At 35.7% G+C, this 19,976-nt stretch overlaps 1 protein-coding gene across 6 annotated transcripts in view; it reads left to right on the plus strand.

Moving 5' to 3' along the window:
• The window catches only part of Opa1 (Opa1 mitochondrial dynamin like GTPase), a 75,481-nt gene that overhangs the window by 28,501 nt on the left and 27,004 nt on the right, over positions 1–19,976 (plus strand). For 4 of the 6 annotated variants that reach the window (XM_069836037.1, XM_069836039.1, XM_069836040.1 and 1 more), the window contains 4 exons: positions 2,277–2,354; positions 8,903–9,060; positions 10,307–10,470; positions 17,462–17,600. In XM_069836037.1, coding sequence (XP_069692138.1) covers positions 2,277–2,354; positions 8,903–9,060; positions 10,307–10,470; positions 17,462–17,600 — 539 coding nt within the window. The remainder of the gene's footprint in view (positions 1–2,276; positions 2,355–8,902; positions 9,061–10,306; positions 10,471–17,461; positions 17,601–19,976) is intronic. The other 2 variants (XM_069836041.1, XM_069836042.1) reach the window with 1 other exon arrangement.

The following is a 19,976-nucleotide window of genomic DNA, read 5'->3' on the forward strand; positions in this document are numbered from 1 at the left end:
ACAAAATTGTCTTGTAAATGGCTTCCTCTTTACACATTTTCATCTTGTTGTCTGAAATATCTCTTGTTATGATCACTCAGTGACTTTTTAGTGCAGGAGAAGTAATTTACATTGTGTAAGATCTATGCTTGAAGCATTGTTTACAAGACTAGGTCTGTCGTTTAATAAATGCAACTAGCATTGTTTTTAATTACCCTATGAGGAGAGGCAATTAAATATGATTTAATTTTTTATAAATGTATTTAATTAGGGGAGCCCAAAATACGATTTTGAAAAAATGAAATGGACGCTGGAATAAGTGTGTGAGGTCCCAAGGAAATTGCAGTGAAGGGGACTAATGCACTAGTTTGTTAGGTAGGCAGCTTTTTGTATATTAAATGGTGGAATACTTTTTCGGCAGACGTATACTTTTTTCCTGAAAACATATCACAATAATTACGTAACTGAATAATGAAACATGTTCATTTAGCTAAAGATTCTTTAAACGTGCAGTTTTTGATATAGAGAGTATTTTACATGCAAAAAATTTACCTCCAGTTAGTTGACGTAAAATGCGAAGCATTTGGTACAAATTCTTAAATGCTTCTTCAAAGGATTTAAATATCCTAGGTTATGGTTTGGAAGAAATTAGTAAATTACAAACTCCACTTCTCTTTTTTCTTTTCCTTAAAAAACTGGCACTTTAGAAAATTACAAACAAATATTTTTGTGTTTATTCTTAAGAATACGCCCCAGATTTTTTACAGACTCCAACAGAGCATCAAATGTGAGAAAATAATATATTTTCTTCATATTTTAATTTGTCGTAAATACAGTGACTGTTTCCTTTTGTAACTGAAGAACTAAATAATGATGTTAGAATTGTTACAATGTCCCGAAAGATAATTTCTTAAAAATTCATGGTGTATTATTTATTGGAACTCTAAGCAAAGTAAAACTAATAAACGACAGCCTCCTCCTCCCCCAGAAGCATTAAGTTATATGAATTCTAGTATGTGCATATGAAAATTCTGAAATGTTTTACATCGCCCGTTATTAAGAGTTAATGCAATTCAGTTAAAATGTAAAAGATTGGTTTGGAACCTAAATTGTTATATTCATGACTGTAAGTCAGAATATACAGGGTGTTTCCGAGGTGGTGTTACAAACTTTCAGGGATGATGGCGAAGGGCACATGTATCAATTTGAGATAGGAACAGATAGGAACCCTGGTCCGGAAATGACCGAGTTGAAAGTTACAAGCAAAAATAGTTGTGTGGAAATGAAATAATTTTATTCCTCTGTACACCTTATTTATGTGTATTTATCTGTACATCTTATACATACTGTATTCATCTGACATTGTTTACGTTGTCTACTTATAGTATTCCATTCAGTGCGCTGTCTAAGGAATGGGGACAGGAAATTACACTAAAGCAATGCAGATAGTGTAATGTGTAACGGACATGGTCGGTCCTGATATGCACGTCTGTAGACAGCAGTGTATGTGTACAAGTTGCAGTGTCCAGTCGATCAGTCCTAGTGAAATGGAGGAGTACACGAGAGCGGAATAAGCAGACCTGATTTTCGAATACCAATGAGCCAATGGAACAGTAGACAAGCTCACAGATTGTATTGGGCCAAGTACCCACGTAGGAGACATCCGGCCCATACCATTTTTCCACGACTGTTCCAAAAGTTAAGGGAAGGAGGGCACGTGGTGCTAAATTACAACTCCATTTCCACACAACTATTTTTGCTCATAACTTTCGACTCAGTCATTTTCGGACCAGGGTTCCTTATCTCAAATTGATACATATCCCCTTCGCCATCATCCCTGAAAGTTTGTAACACCACCTCGGAAACACCCTGTATAGGATTTGTATTACTGCAAAGATGAATGCTATTTATTCTGTATTATTTTAAGAATACAACCTAGCATTCATTTCTAGTTCAGGAAATATGTTGTACAAATTAAGTCTGCTAAATTTTCACTTTAGCGGTTAAATCCCATTTTATTATACTTTTAAATATCTCATTTCTCAACTATATATTTCATGTATATACCGAACTGAGAAATAGTCCTTATGAAATTCCAATATTTTAGTTGGAACCAAAAATGCAAACTGCTACAATTTTAAACAATTAATGAACAAAAGTCTCATTTTTATGACATAATACATTTTTTTTTTCGTATTTTCTAAATCGGAAATTTTCATTCTTGGACATGTATTAAAAACATTGTTTCAAATTATGTCTTAATTCATTTTATTAACCATTTTTAAATCAATTTTTAGACCAACCTCAAGATGTCAAAATGGGTGCCATAGCGTTTTCTAAGTCAGAAAAAGTTGGAGATGAACGTAAAAGGATGGGTGAGTTGAAAACAGATAATGTTCAAGCAAACATTACAGTGTAAAGTATAGTAGCTTTTCAGACCTCACAATGGACAGTACAAAACTGATGTTCAACTGTGTTTAACATTGTTTTAACATTGTTCATTGTCACTGTCAGAAAATAATTAGATATTTCATTATTTGTAAACGTTGATCTTTTGGTGAAATTTTGTTACTGTGCAGTCTTTTTTACCCATGTAATTATTAATTTGAAGCTTTTTAAGTAGAGATAAAGGGAAAATGACAATCAGAAAGCTATAGAATTTTACTTGCTTGGGTGTAGAGTGATACCATTAGGGAAGTGTTCATCCAGAACTAACTTGTGCCTGCCATTCTGAATTCCTCCACTCCATAAAAATATTGAAAATGGAAAACATTTGCCTAGACTAGTAATAATTTATTCCCATGATAATTTCAATAGTGAGTCCACACCTGTGGAGTAACGGTTAGCGCGTCTGGCCGTGAAACCAGGTGACCCAGGTTCGAATCCCAGTTTGGACAAGTTACCTAGTTGAGGTTTTTTCCAGGGTTTTCCCACAACCCAATTCGAGCAAACGCTGGGTAACTTTCGGTGCTGGACCCTGGACCTCATTTCACCGGCATTATCACCTTCACCTCATTCAGACACTAAATAACCTGAGATGTTGATACAGCGTCGTAAAATAACCTACTTAAATAAAAATAAAATTTCAATAGTGTGAGACACGAGGAAGGAAGATTGACCACGTTGATTAAACTCTGTTCATTTGAATGTCTCCCAGATTAAAAATGTTGGTGTCACAACTGCTTAAGTACTGGTGCACAGATTCTCATGGTTACTTGTTTATGGAATGTTCATATTAGAGATCTCTTGGAGACTGTTTTCGGGGAAAGTTGGCACATTTCATTAACTTCTCATTGCTAATATAGTGATGAGAGTAAATATGAATTGTAGAGAAATATTGTAATGATGTCACAAGAAATTAGAGTACGTACTTTGCGAAAATCTGTTCCAATACCATATTTTTCCACCAAAGACTTCATTTAAATTCGCTGACATTTGAACAAAGATTTTCATGATGAAATACTGAAGGTCTAGCCATTATTCAAAAAAGATTTATAAAATGAATTTTAAAAATGTATTTATCAGTATGCATACGGCATTAATAGTGCTGTATAAGTTTTGAGTAACATAGCTAGTTGTTTACGATCAGCCATTGGCATAGCTCAAGTGGTAGCGTGTTTGTCCACTGATCCAGAGCTGCTCTTGGACTTGGGTTCGACTCCCACTTGGTCCGATTACACTTGGTTGGGTTTCTCCAGGTTTTCCCCAGTTGTAAGGAAATGTCAGATAATCACATGGGAATCTTCCGTCTCATCTCACTATCACCAATTCCATAAATGCTAAAAATCTAGTACCATATTTGAGACAGCATCATTAAATAATAGACAAAATAAATATTTATGTTCATTAAAATGTGAAATTCAAATGTGAAATTCACATTTTATGTAACTGTGCTGGCAATAGTTTAAAAGTAGTTTATTTTAAAAAATACGACATCTGTAACAGTTTGAGTGTGTCAATCAGCATGTGCGTTTAATTTTTTTCCACTATCCAGTACAACACAAAAAAAATCCCTAGAATTACGAATAATGTTAATATCAGTACAAACCTTATTTTTACAGTGTATTAGTAATTAATCAAACATGCCGGTTTGGAAATTGTTAATTGAAAATGATATAGAAATTCGACAAAGATGTTAAGTTTGCAGTACTGTTTGTGAATTGGGGAATTTTTTTCAGAGAAGTTATAGATTGTGATTTTGATTTGAGCTTTATTTTTAATTGAGTGTAGTCCTACTTTCATTTCTGTATGCTTAAAATATCGACATTAAAACTCAGAAGCACTTTTATGTCCAGCATAACATAATGGATGTTGCTGTAACTGGAGCATGTTTGTTAAATTGCTGTTGCACACTTCTTCTTTTTGTGCTAGTAAGGCTATTTGTATCACATGCATGTTATTGTTCACGGGTATTTTAGACTAGCTTTATAAGAACAGAAGAGAACATGTTCTAATCTTGAGGAAAAGAAATTGATAGATAAATTCTGTAGATTTATTTCAAAGAGGTTTCGAGAAAAATGTTGAATAGTGACGGATTTTGGTTGTTTCTCTTATGTAATTAACTGTTAGTCATAATGACATCTTACTGGTATATTATTGAAGAAATAAGCAGACAGAAAAGAAGGAAATATTAAAATAAGACGAAAAGAGAAAGAACTGGGGAATAGGGAGATAGATTTAAAAGGTATTCCTTTTAGATACCATTGAGTACAGCTCCACACGTTCATGACCCCAATACTAGAATGACGTGATGTGGTCGACACCATGCTCTGAATACCTTCTGCCAATGGAAAAGACAGTACACTCAATTTAACAAGAGGCTGAGTGGACCACGGAGTCAACTGGAGTTCCGGCAATGAGAAAAATCTTGCCAGCACTTGAGACCCACCTCGTTTTAACCGTGACATCACTTTTTAGTTCTTTAAGCATTCTGATTATTGTATTGTGTTTCTGTCTTATAAAGGATTTTAGATAAGGGCGCAAATAGCCATAGTAGCTGACATGCCCTTTTTAAACCCTGCTAACTAACTAACTTGAGACCCTTCAATCTGTAGCCAATTGCTCTGTCAACAGAGGTACCCAACTACCCAAAGAGAGCTTATTACTGGCTATTTCTCACCCTTGAAGCTCTGTACTTTGTGGACAGAAATTCTGTTCACCAGAATCTTGTGATTCACAGAGGCTCCTGATTAACAAAGCAGGAAACATTTTTGGAAAATATGAGTTGAGGCGTCTGTAAAGGGCCCCATACATGGAAAGACTTATCGGAGACTTACTGTATAGACTTACCTTCAAAAGGTATGTTTAAATTAGATGATTGCTCATATACACTCACTTACCTTCTAGATTTCTTAGTGTCCACACCTGTGGAGTAACGGTCAGTGCGTCTGGCCGCAAAACCAGGTGGCCCAGGTTCGAATCCCGGTCGGAGCATGTTACATGGTTGAGGTTTTTTCCAGGGTTTTCCCTCAACCCAATACGAGCAAATGCTGGGTAACTTTCGGTGCTGGACCCCGGACTCATTTCACCGGGATTACCACCTTCATTTCATTCAGACTCTAAATAACCTAGATGTTGATACAGCGTCGTAAAATAACTCAATAAAATAAAAAATAGATTTCTTAGTTCACCAAGAAGTCATTCATTCGTTCGTTCATTCATTCGTTCGTTCATTCGTTCGTTCGTTCGTTCATTCATTCATTCATTCATTCATTCATTCATTTTATTCCATAGATCTTACATGAGCAATGAAGCTTTAAGATGTGGAACAAGTCAAAATTTTACAATATTACAATTACAATTTTTACAAATTTTTATAGTTTTACAATTTAGTAATTTTCTACAATTTTTACAATTCTGTGCAATTTTTTACAATATTTTGGCGAGATGTAGTAAGATGAGGTGATGTCCGAGGATTCGCCAAAATATTACCCGGCATTTGCCTTTTGGTTGGGGAAAACCTTGGAAAAACCCAACCAGGTAATCAAATCAAAGGGGGGTAATCAAATCAAAGGGGTTGATGCCAAGGACTCGCGATAGATCATTCGGCTTCAGTCCCAAGGCTGTTGAAATCATCATTTCCCATTGAGTTATGCAGTCATTCGAGAAATACTATTCTGCGTTCATTTGTTCGCCATTCTGTACTGCAATTTTTAAATAGTATATCTGTAGTTTTGCTGTTATAACTTACAAACGTTACAGAAAACTGCTTAAAACGAAACAGTGATGAAATCTCGATCACATGCTCGCAGTATCATTTGTTACTGTGTTTACTTTTTCTCTCGCTTAATTTGGAAGGCACTATAGTTGGAAAAATTCAGTCAGCCTCTGAACTCTGGAGACATATCTCCAGGCCGAAAATTTGAATGCTTTTCGCCCATACACGAGAGAATTTGCCTGTGAATTTAGGTTTGTACAGATTTACCTCCAATAAGTCTTCGCGTGTGTGAGATCCTTCAGAACAGATCACAAATTAGAAAGATGTGGGTCCAATCCTCAATCCTGAATGAAGGTATAATTTTTCACTTTGCTGTGTCGCCCAGAATTGCTCTAGGGTCCAGTCACACTTTTATAAAATTCAGTACAAGATCTTTCCTACAGGAAAAGGTAGTCAGAGTGTTTTGCTGTTCTCATAACCACCATGTAATGCTGAAATCGAAAGAGCATGGGAACTCTACCTACAGTACTTGTCCATGTATGCCTGTATGGTGTGTACAGTAGTGGCAAAACAAACCGGACCGACCCTTGTAGCTGATTTCAGAGTTACAGATTCAAATTTTGCTAGTCACAAAACACATCTATCTTGTATAATTAATTGTAACAATGAAATTTATTGCATTTGTTCGATTCTTACCGTCTTTTGTTTCCTTCAGTGCCTCAAACTTACAGACGAAAAAACTTTGAGAGTTTTATTTTCATCTGGCATCAATATTACATTTCTACCTCTATTCGGCAAAGATCACTGCGTATTTTTACATTAAATAGCAGTACATACCTCTGGCTTCACTATCCATATTGAAATTACCACAATTTGACACAATACACAGCACAGGATTCTTTTGTATCAGCTACAAGGGTTGGTCCGGTTTTTTTGCCACTATTGTACACTTACGTGAGGGGGGGGGGAGTCAGTTATTAACTCATCACAGGAGATTTGTAGGATTTGATGGTAATTATGTATTTTTCAGCATAATCCTCTTCCTTAGTAACATGATCAAAGCTTTTTTAGCCCCCTTAAATAAAATTCTGAGGTTTTTGATTGAAAAAACTAGTCATTTGCTGCCTCCACCACATCATTAATCCACCAGAATATTCTTCCTTTCAAATCCTGTTGAGGTTTGGAAACAGAAAGTAACTTGCAGAAGCCAACTCTGGCGAATATGGTGAATGACACAACAGTTCAAACCCTGAGTCTTAACAGTGTCACTTCTTGTTCCAAATACCCTATTGTGGGGTGATTCCTTTGCTCGGCTGTTGAGCTGAAAGTTCTTCTCACATTCTTCTTAGAAGGATAGAATAATATCAGCATTGTTAATGACACCATATTCCAGGATATCAATCAAGACAAAACCTTTTGCATCTTAAAGAATCATAGCCATCAGCGTGGCTCAGGCAGTTAAGGCGCTTGTCTGCCAGTCTGAAGTTGTGCTCGGGCGCGGGTTCGATTCCTGCTTGGGCTGATTACCTGGTTGGTTTTTTCCGAGGTTTTCCCCAACCGTAAGGTGAATGCCAGGTAATCTATGGTGAATCCTCGGCTTCACCTCGCCAAATACCATCTCACTATCACCAATCTCATCGATGCTAAATAACCTATTAGTTGATACAGCGTCGTTAAATAACCAACTAAAAAAATAGAGTCGTAAGTTTCTCACCTGACTTCTGCCCTCGAAACATCTTCCACTTTCTTGGTACTGATTTTTTTTTTTCTGGGATCGAAGTGATGAACCCATGTGTCATTCATAGTTCATAGTAACTACCTCCCAGAAATGTTGTTTCATCTCTCTCGAAAACACTGGACAAACTCAAGGCAACATTTCACCCTTTTCCACTTCTGATCACCATCAGTGATGTAGAATATCTTTTAAATGTGTCCCTGCATATGATTCTGAAATTGTATGTCACTGTTGCACCTTGTTTAAAGGCTATAAATGCTCGCACTGAACACTGCCTAGATCATGCAGTTAAAGCACGAGACTTCGAAAATTTGTAAACAATAGAAAAATATAATAGAAAACACTGAAAATACTGAAATCCATTGCCATCTGTGGTGAGCTAAAATCTTACCATCCTCTTCCTCCCGGTATTTATTTTGTTAGTTATGGATTTACTTATTTAATTACTTCTTTATTTCTTCATTAATTCAAATAGTTATTATTACTGGTACTTATTTTTTAAACTTTGCCATTAATTAATTTATTTATCCCACCCATTATCCAAATTTGGTGAGAAAATTAAAGTATTATTTGTAAGGATTAAAACTCACTATCTATCTTGCACATTCTCACCCTATTGTTTATTCTCGAAAGTTGTTGCATTATAAATTCAAGAGAAATATTATATAATAAAACTTAAAGATGTTTTGATATTGGAATTAAATTTTGCAGAAGAGTCAAATTTGTTAAGCAAATTGAATAATATTTAAGAACTTTCTGTAGAATGTTTTAGAGAAGTATTCAGAATGTATTCTAAATTTTCTGATGCGATTTTTGTTACTTTGAAGTAAAAAAAATAAATAAATAAAAAATAATTTGGAACCACATGCAATACTAAAGATATGAATGAACAAACATTAAGAAACGAAAAAGCAGTTTTATGAATGACGAATCAGAGTTGCGTTAAATTATTTCTAGATTATTGATAGTGATAGTAGGATCAATTTGTTCATTGATGGGGTTTATTTTTTATTTGCTGTTTTTTTTCTCAGAAACTTTGCAACAAAGGATTGATCAATTACAAAATGAATTAATACAAATGCAAATTAAATATCAAAAGGAAATGGAGCGCTTAGAGAAGGAAAACAGGGAACTGAGGAAACAGCTGCTTTTACGAGGATCGAATAAAATTGCATCTAAAAAAGTTAAGGTAAGACTTTTTAATTACAATGTAAATTTGAACTATATTGATGATATATGAAACTGTTCATGGAAAGATGCCTTACTTCACAGTTTTCTAGTAATAATATAATAAGTTAACTTACTCATGTATTGTGTTTTTAAATAAATACATTTATTTATTTTTAAACTTGTGTAATGAAGTAAGTTTAATTTAGTGGTACAGATATAATAAACAGAAGATTGAAGTATCCTCTAAGGACATCAATAAACAAGCCTGAAAAGTATCTGTATTGACATATTTGATCTGATAAGTTACAAATTTACGAATATTTTCAAAGTATTGCCCAGTCTACAACTTACCCTACTTTACATTGACTTTAAGTCTAGTCAAACATTAGAAATATTATAGAAAGATATGAAGGACAAATGTTTTCGCCATTACGGCATCTTCAGGTCCTGAATTTGTGTAATGTTTTTGAACACCTATATTATGATGAAGGGTTGAAGAGTATGGTACATAAACTATATAAAAACAGTTTACAGGAAAATCGTTAATATAAAATTCAAATTCAAATTTATTCACAATTTAACATTTGAAATAATACATATGAATAGATACCCAAAATGAGCATATGCTCGTGCTCGGGTATAGTCCAGTAGTCTACATCAATTTTACAGAGATCAATGATAATATTGATGATAGAAATAATAGTAACAACAACAACAATAATAATAATAGTAATAATAATAATAATAATACTAATAATAATAATAATAATAATAGAATAACCGTGACTTAGATGATACAAAGATAGTAATACAAATTAATTCATTAATAATAATAATATTAAAACAAAAATATTTACAATAATAAAATAAATACTAAGGCAGATAAAATAAAATATAAAACCACTTAGCGAGAGTTAACACAACTTAAATAAGCATATAATAACCAGGAAAAAAATGACGAACTTGAAAATCAACAGAAAAGTTTGTTGTATCGCAGACAACAGCAACCGCTGTACTGACATTGTGTTGTGCATTATTGGTAGTTGGGGGGGAGCCGAAGGTCTACATCCTGACGTTCTCTTCGAATCTTCTCATACAATCATGGGAAGTTAATGCTGAAAAACAAACTGTTCATTATTACCAGGATAAATACAAATAATACTGAAATATATTAATCAAGTTTCAGTTATAGGTCTATATAGATATAGACAGTGGCTTCAGGCTTTACAAGCGTCCTTGTGGTAATGAACAATGTTTTGTTGCAGAAGTCACTCATCGACATGTACTCAGATGTACTGGATGAGCTCAGTGAATACGATTCAAGTTACAACACACAGGACCATCTGCCAAGAGTCGTGGTAGTGGGGGATCAGAGTTCGGGCAAAACTTCTGTGCTCGAAATGATTGCTCAGGCACGGATCTTCCCTAGGTACTGTTCAGGTTATTCTTATTGCTAGAAGTAGAGAGCAAATAATTTAATCAAATATTAGCTACATACAGTGTGCTTATAAAGTCCCAGGACATTTTGTGGATAACGTAGTCCAAATACAACAAAAGTTATAAGTTAGTACGAGGAGTAGTCATAAAGTTTTAATTATCACCTCGAAAAAATGAAGCTGCGACCATGAAACTTGGTGAAGGTGTTAGTCCTTTTCTACATATTCACCCTTCAACGCGACACATTTTTCCCAACGATGGATGACTTGATGGAGGCCTTGGTTGTAGAAGTCTGCATTTTGGCTGTTCAGGAAACGTTCCACCTCAAAAATCACCTCGTCGTCATTCTGGAAATGCCTGCCACGCAATGGTTTCTTCATCCGAGGAAAGAGGAAGAAGTCGCTGGGTGACAAAGGAGCAAAGCAAGGAGTGGAAACACATGGATTCACCACCGCCGAAAAAGGCGAAGACCCAACCATCATCGGGCAAGGTGATGCTGAGTGTTTTTTGGGACATCCAAGGTGTGGTGCTGACAGATTATGCTCAGAAGGGGCAAACCATCACAGGAGCATACTACCGAAATCTCCTGACGAGGTTACGGGAGGCTATCAAGACAAAGCGTCACGGGTAGCTGTCCAAGGGGGTCCTTTTGCTTCATGACAACACCCCAGCTCATTCTGCACAGGACACAGTAACACATGCTGCTTTAGGCTATCAAATTTTGCCTCACCCCCCCTGTATTCTCCTGATATGGCACCCAGTGACTTCTTCCTTTTTCCTCGGATGAAGAAACCATTGTGTGGCAAGCATTTCCAGAATGACGACGAGGTGATTTTTGAGGTGGAAAATTTCCTGAACAGCCAAAATGCAGACTTCTACAACCAAGGCCTCCGTCAAGTCATCCATTGTTGGGAAAAATGTGTCGTGTTGAAGGGTGAATATGTAGAAAAGGACTAACACCAAGTTTCATGGTCGCAGCTTCATTTTTTCGAGGTGATAATTAAAACTTTATGACTACCCCTTGTATTTACTACCAAGTTATTGTTCCATCAATCTCAAAGCGTGTTTCCAATGACGCATTATCACTTGGAAAACATTTACCAACATATCCTTTGCATATGCGTCATTGCAGCTCTCTTGTAGATTAGGAACTTTCGTTCTGTTTACCTGTTGCTTGATGAACCCCCAAGCGAAAAAGTCCAGGGGTGTGAGGTCGGGCGAACATGGTGCCCAGATACAAGGAGATGCTCGGAAACATCTCATTGAGGTACATACAGTGAGAGCAAAGTGTGGTGATGCTCCATCTTGTTGCAACACTTTTGTATCAATGATACCATCTTGCAGTAACTGTGGCTGTAAGAAAAATTGCATGTCAAGATATGTGTCTCCTGTGATTGTTTGCTGTGCAAACATATACGGGCCATAAACCTCTTGCTTCGTCAAGTCAAGCCAAACATTCACTTTGGGTGAATGCCTTTCCCATTCCATGGTTTCATTGGGCTGTTCGTCTGCCCATATACGACAGTTGTGTCGATGCACACATCCACAATTGTGAAACATGGCTTTGTCGGTGAAGATGATGTTATTCATTCAATTATCCTGCTCTGCAGCTTCACAGAGGTCATAACCAGACATCGGATTCTAGGGCAAATGCCTATTTTGTTTCTTTAGGAGAAAAGTAAAAATAATTATTAATATTTGTGTTTCATAGAAATTGAAAGATATTCAAAGAGTTTTATAGTGCCCTAAAATGCCCTAAAACGGTTATTAGAGCCTAATTTGTTAATATTCGCCTAAAAATGCCTAACTCACTGTAAAGTTTCGCATTTTACTCTTACTTTTTATAATTTATACATGCATTCACTGCGAAATTTAAGGCATTTAAACAGTGGAAAGTTTGCTTCACACCGGCCATGAAACCATTGATAAAGGAAACAAAATGTTTTGAATCTCACGACACTCGCAACAGATTTCACCGAATTTAACATGTTTGGAGGCATAAATGCCGACAAAGAACCAACCTTAGTTTTGAAGCAGGCAACAATCACAACATGTACTGCTACCGATTCAGAGATATACTATACTATAAAAATGACTGTTTTCGGTCTGAAACCGATTAGCTGTACTGCCCTTCAGAGTGTCATAAAATCACAATTTTTGGAGAAAGAGTGTTTTTGAAATATTTATGAAAAGTCGTAAAACTGCGAATTAGTAGGGTAAACCGTTACAAAATATTTAAAAGAATGGCCCTCCTAGTGTTAACACTACCAGGAAATGCAACAATAAGTGGAACTTTGTATTTTTGTCCAATTGAATCTCAATAACAACGGTTCATTTGAATGCTCGTTAACAGTTGCTCTTTCCCTCACCTTATTTGTGTTGAGAAGTTTTGAGCGGTAGGACGTTTTCCTGTGAAGTTTAACGCGATAATGCCGAAAAATATAAGTGCAAAATCTACATTGATCCGGCAATGGCTAACAGAATATTCAGAATTCACTTATGATGGAAAAATAATATTCTGCAAGATTTGTAGCAAACAGGTATGTAACAATAGTTGAAATATATAAATTCTATTAATTTTAATGAGTAGGCCTATAATATTTATACATTGACTGAGCTATCCTGAGGTATAATTCTTTTTAAGACCACTACACTTTAACCTTTTAAATTCCGATAGTTAAAGTATTTGCAGGTCATTAAAATTTTGATTGTTCGAACCCACTAACTTTGTGATAGAAATACGGCAATACAACAATTAGGATTTTATTTTAATTCAGTTTACTTTACATTTTTAGATTTCGCAAGAAAAGAAGTGCCACCTAAAGCAGCATGTGCAAGGAGCGGCTCATAAGGCTAAAGCTCAGCAGAAAAATCAACTGCAACAAACTTTAGTAACACAGCCTACTTCATCCAATCTCAGCAGCAATTTCTATGCTGATTTAACCAGAGCGTTTGTTGCTGCTAACATTCCCTGGAATGCAATTGAAAATCCGGTTTTAAGACAGTTTTTACAAAAATACTGCAAACAAAATATCCCATCTGAGTCGACCCTAAGAAAAAATTACTTAGACAGAATATACAATGAAACTTTAGCTTCCATTCGGGAGGATATAGGTGATTCTTACATATGGGTCTCTGTGGATGAAACCTCAGATCCTATGTTTAGGTATATAGAAAATATGGTAGTAGGAAAACTTAGTCCTGATGGACCTTCGATTCCACACCTCGTATGTGTTAAGGAACTTTCGAAAGTGAATAGCCAAGCCATTGCTTATTTTGTAAATAAAGGCCTACAGTCTTTATACTCAGGTAATATAGACGATTCTAAAGTTCTGTTGTTTTGTACTGATGCTGCCTCATACATGGTTGCTGCAGCTCCACTTCTTAAAACATTTTATCCTAACCTCACGCATGTAACCTGTCTAGCACATGGCCTTCACAGGGTTTCTGAAACAATCCGGAATGAATTTCCTCTTGTCAATTCGTTTATTTCTAACACAAAAAATGTTTTTGTAAAGCCCCATCCAGGATTTCAATATTCAGAGAGAACTTTCCAGATATCCCACTCCCATCTCAGCCGGTTGTTACACGATGGGGAACCTGGATTCATTCAGTGGTGTATTATTCTAAGTATTTTAAAGAAGTGGTCACAGTTATTGATAAATTACCTGAAACTGATAGTGCAGCGTGTGTGAAAGCAGCGAAAGATTGTCTGAATGACTCACGAGTGAAAAACGATATTGCCTACATAACATCAAACTTTTCTTTCATACCTGCAAGCATTGAACAATTAGAACGTGAAAAACAATCTCTTTGTAGCCAAATAGCAATAGTATAGGAAGCTCAAGTGAACATACATTCTGCTTTGGGCGAAACTGGGAAAAAAGTTAAAAATAAGTGGGACAACGTATTAAATAAGAATGTAGGATTTTCATTGTTGAAAAAAGTATCAAGAATGATATCGGGGGAAAGTGTAAATGTTCCAGTAAGTATTGATGTTTCTATTGTACCTAATTTAAAATTTGCGCCTCTCACATCAGTTTCGGTTGAAAGAAGTTTTTCTGCTTTCAAAATAATTCTCAGTGACAAAAGGCAAAGGTTAACTGTGGAGAATTTAGAAAAAAATCTGGTGGTGTACTGTGCAGATAATTATAATAAAGTCTGAGCATGGAACTGAATTTCAGTAACTTAAAATGAGTAATCTTGATATCAATAATCATTATTTCATTAGTTTCAATATATTAAATTTGTGCAGCTCTGTTTATAAATATAATATAGTATTCTTTTTTAATGTTTAAACATACTTTTTTGTGCGTATTTTAGTGTATAACTAAAAATTTCAGTGAAAGAAATAAGTATGATACCTTGAGGTGCCTAAAATGCCTATTTTCATTCAAATAGAGCCTGATTTTACAAATGTTGAGCTTATTTTAGGCGCCTAAAACTGCAATTTTTAGTGCCTAAAAATCCGATGTCTAGTCATAACACATTGCATGTCTTCGGCTTCCAGTTTCTGGACTTCTTGCATATGATGGGCTCGTTTCTTCAGGGTAAAACGCAGCACTTTCCAGATTGATGATGGTGGTATCCTCAGCTCACGACTCAAACAGCGAGTGGATGTCTGTGGGCTATGCTCAATAGCATTTCGGACAGCTTCCACATTTTCGGTGGATATCTGTTGTCATCCTGTCTGTAGCTGATCCGCCACAGATCCTAGCCTCATGAGCTTATTCACGAGAATCTGGATGTTACCTCGTGTTGAAGTCGGTTTCCTGAATTTCTTTAGAACAAGTTTCTAATGTCCTCATACAACTGATCTCTTAAACGTGCAGCAATAACCTCTATCCACTTGTTGATGGTTAACATGTTGTGTATCTTTCCAACACCTATAACAGATAAGTCATATGTAAGTAATTTCTTGAAAATGTACTGAGACTTTATAAGCACACTGTATAAAGAAAAAATAATGCATGCAGTAGAATATGTTGAATTACTGCTATTCCTGCCGCTGTTGCTGCTGTTTTATGCCTATGAATACCGGGCCTAATAAAAAAAATAAAGAATAAATAATTGAAACAGTATAAATTAAATTGTTACTACATGGAATAGAAATTGAGAGACAGAAGACTGAAAATAACAGTAAGGAATTAAAAATCTTTAAAGTAACAGATAAAATAAGAATATACAGTATACAGTGTCATATCGGAAATGCAGTAAACATAAGGGTAACAAAGTGCGCAGTTATTTGGTCTCAGCAGTATACCCTAGCTTACATTAGAAGATATGTTGTTCTTAGAATACCAATTTGAAAGCCTTGTTCCATACAAAATTTAATTTTGGGAACGGTTTTTAGTGTATATTTTTTTCTGTTATGATGACTACTATGGTAGTCTCTGAGAACATTGAAATTTTTTTTTTAATCATATTGAGCATCTCCTATGATGTTTATGAACAAGTACTCATATCTCTGAAGGTATTACTAATTTTAGGAAGGACTCATGTTTATTAAACTTTTTCTTGTTTTGATGTGTACTATTATCTCTCAAAATATTGAATGTTTTTTTTAACGCCCTATGTAAATTATAACTAAAAATTGATGATTGTTAAAATGGCAAACTTACTAGTGTTAATTATATAAGCACGTTTGGCTTACAGCTGTTTCGGTGTATACTGTACATCATCATTAGAGCCTATTAGATCCTGGCGTCATCTAGATATCGCTGCCTGTTGTAGGGGTGTGTTTGCATGTTGAAAAGTGGAGTCAAATAGTGAGTGTGTTCTGAAATTGATCTGTGTGTTGAGAATTTGATTAGGGTGTCTTTTAGTGTGTCTGTATATTTCGTATTGTTCTAGTGTGTTGAGTTTTTGGTTTTTGGGTTGTATGTGTAGGATTTCCATGTCTGTATTTATGTTATTGTATGTATGGTTAGCATTAGTTATATGTTTGGCATAGTTTGCCATTTTATCAATCATTTGTATTTAAGTGTTAAAAGTAGTGTATGCAAGATTCAAGATGGATGAAAATTGATCCTTAAAATGCTGCATATGCCACTCTGATTGTATTTATAATATCATAGGGTAAGATTATAAAGCTTGTATGTATATAATTTTAAAGTAACACCACGATATTGGCAATAACATCGAAACTTTGAAATTTTAAAACCAATTTTCCTTAAAAATTCGATCAAAATATTCCTCATTTCTCATGAAAAACAAGAACCGAAAAGACTACAATGGACTATAGTGGACTTTATGTTGTCAGCAAACAGCTGGATACGTTAAGAAGATTGATTGATTTCCTTAAAAATAAAACCACTTTCATGGGCTCTAGCTGTACAACATGAACTTTCATTGAAAACTAAATTATCAGAATCAGGGTCATAAAAGCATTTCCTTTTGTCTGTAGTGAGTGAACGGCAAGACCAATGTGTCAGATTAAGTAATTTGTGCTACAGTGACATCTATGCACATTTGTGCGCAATTCTCTCTTTATTATTTTCTTGCCTTTGTCCATAATTATTTGGGTTTTTGCATAGTGCTGCTCTGAAAATTGTATGAGAGTTGGTCTAAAATTTTTGAAAGCAGTGATGTCCATTATTTCATTTATACATTACATTAAATTTTTATTATGCAATTGTAATTCAAATTGTAATTTAGCGAATTTTAATGTTTGTGTTGTGTCAAATATTTTTATTATTAGAAGGAAATATAGTAGAAAGACGAGCTAGAACAAAATGGGGAATGTATCCACTAATAACTAGTAACCTTTTACAGTTAGCAACAGATTTATTAGTTGATCTCAGAATTGCTTTCGACATTTTTGTCATAACAGGAAGTGTATTACAAAGATGAGCTGGAACAAAATGGAGAGTATATCGACTAATAATAATTAGCAGGCTGCTTGTGTAATTAACAACAAGCTTATTAGGTGATTTCAGAATTGCTCATATGTGGCTGAAATAATGTTGCTGTTAAATCTGCAGGGGAGCTGGAGAAATGATGACCAGGGCGCCAGTGAAGGTGACGCTGAGTGAAGGACCTTACCACATTGCACAGTTTCGAGATAGCGCAAGGGAATTTGATTTAACAAAAGAGTCAGATTTGGCAGAACTGCGCAGAGAGGTACGTTAAGTGATTAATTATCTGAAAATTATTAAGTTTTGCTAGTTTTTTGTGTTATCTGTTGTGACGTCATAATCACTGTAACGTCATCTACCTCTGAGCCTTAACTTTCATTGCATCGCAGCCCATCCATCATTACCAACTAAATGATGATTTATTATACTAAATGAAAAACTAAAACTAACAATGATAAAACTATGGTACATATTACTACACTAAAATGAATGAGAGGGTGATTAATGAGTCTTGACAAAAATCTAGCAAACCATACGACTAAGGAAGACGTCCATTCTCCTTCTACATAACACCGCCATAAGAGTCCAATACGTACTTCTGATAAATGCATACTTATCATCCAGACACACATGTCTCCGCACTAACAGGAGTAATCGTACTTTCACCTCTGCCATAAAACTGAATACATACCTCCGTATCATTAGCACCATAACAAAACCTGAAATATACCACTCTAGCCTGAGTAGCAGTCCACAACCAGGCAGCATCTTTCCAACGTGCCCAGCGTCCTATAGCCGGCATGTACCTCGACGCCACCGACAATCCATAAATAACTCGTAACCAAGGTGTGTGACGTTCCGTGGTTAACTCGACTCCGGCATCCCCGACACCGCGTAGTCAGTACACCATCAGTGTACACCACCCTGTAGAAAATGTGATTCCCAATCACAAAGAATGCTGCCTCCTTTCCAATGTAGTGGTTCACTCCCAGAAGATTCCACTCTAACCGGATACACCAATCCGATCCGGTACGTAGCCACCTGAAGACTCTGGTATTCATGAATACAAGTGCTTTCGTGTACTCAGCAATGCACGAACTCAGTATAAGTGGACACACTGCCCGTTCCCATGCATATATGTCTCCAGACTCAAAGTTCACTGTTGCGATGCCACTCTCCGACTACATGTTCTGTCGTGTACTCTCCAACACTGCTTCTTGTAGTCAACCTTCTTCTCACGTGTACTGCCGTCCTCTCTTCTCTCACGTGTAGTGCCGTCAACTCCGCTTCCATCCGCAAGCTCGGCAGGCAAGACAAGAAAAATCCGTTAACATTTTAAATTGGCGAATCAAATCGCTCGTCTCAAAACTAAGCTAAGGATAGTTAATCTCGGACCCGGTAGAGCAAACGCAAATATGCCACCTGGCGGGTATGCACACCAAACAAAAATGGAAACCGCCATCTAGCGGAAATGCATACCAAACAATACCAAAGGTGCCATCTAGTTGTGAGGAGCTAAAACCTCACATAACATCACACTGTTGTGATTTGTTTCATGGAGAGATCACGAACACCTGGAGCTTAAGTTGAAAGGTCTAATGAACAGTCACAAGCTCGTTTAATTTACATTTCATTTATTGTATTCCATAGATCTTACATTAGCAATGAAGCTTTAAGAGTGGAACAAGTCAAAATTTTACAATATTACAATTTTTTGGCGAGATGTAGTGAGATGAGGTGAGGCCGAGCATTTGCCAACAGATTATCTGGCAATTGCCTTATGATTGGGGAAACCTCGGAGAAACTCAACTAGGCAATCAGACCAAACGGGGATGAAATGAGATGAGGCTGAGGAGTCGCCATAGACCACTCAGCATCCACCCCACAGCTGAGGAAAACCTCAGAAGAAACCAATCAATAAGACCAAATGGGGGATCCAACCCAAGCCCATGTGCAGCTCCGTATCAGCAGACCAGCGAGTCTGCTGACTGAGCTACATTGGTGGCTCTACTAAAAATATACAGCACATAGCCAATCAGATTATTAAATTTACAAACCCAAACGATTATTCATCAGTTGAGCTATAAAATATAACACATAGTAAGTAACTTAATTCAATTTAAAAGCATAAACAATTCAATCAATTGAGATATACAAAAATTGATAATACATATCATTATTTCAAATTACAAGTATAAACAATTCATCAGTAGAGCTATACAGATTACTATTCAATTTAAAGCATATACAATTCATCGGCCAAACTATACAAACATATACAATACATGGTAAACAGATTAATTCAAAATTTAAAAGCATACTTTCGTTAAGCTATACAAAATTGTACCAAGTAGATTAATTCAATTTATAATCATAAACAATTCATCAGTTGAGCTATACTGATTAATATTCAATTTACAGCATATACAATTCATCAACTGAGCTATAAAGACTACTATTGAACTAACAACAAATTCCACAATTTGGGACATCTGGCCGAAATCTACGGCTGACCACTAGGATCCAGAATACAAAGCATCCATAATATGACATTCATCAAACCAGTAGTCAATTTTGATGATATTTCAGTCCATCAACTGAGCTAAAAATCATCATATCATTAATAAAATATTGCAGTACC

This window comes from Periplaneta americana, chromosome 9 (genome assembly GCF_040183065.1).
Source record: "Periplaneta americana isolate PAMFEO1 chromosome 9, P.americana_PAMFEO1_priV1, whole genome shotgun sequence".
NCBI classification, from domain to species: Eukaryota; Metazoa; Arthropoda; class Insecta; order Blattodea; family Blattidae; genus Periplaneta; species Periplaneta americana.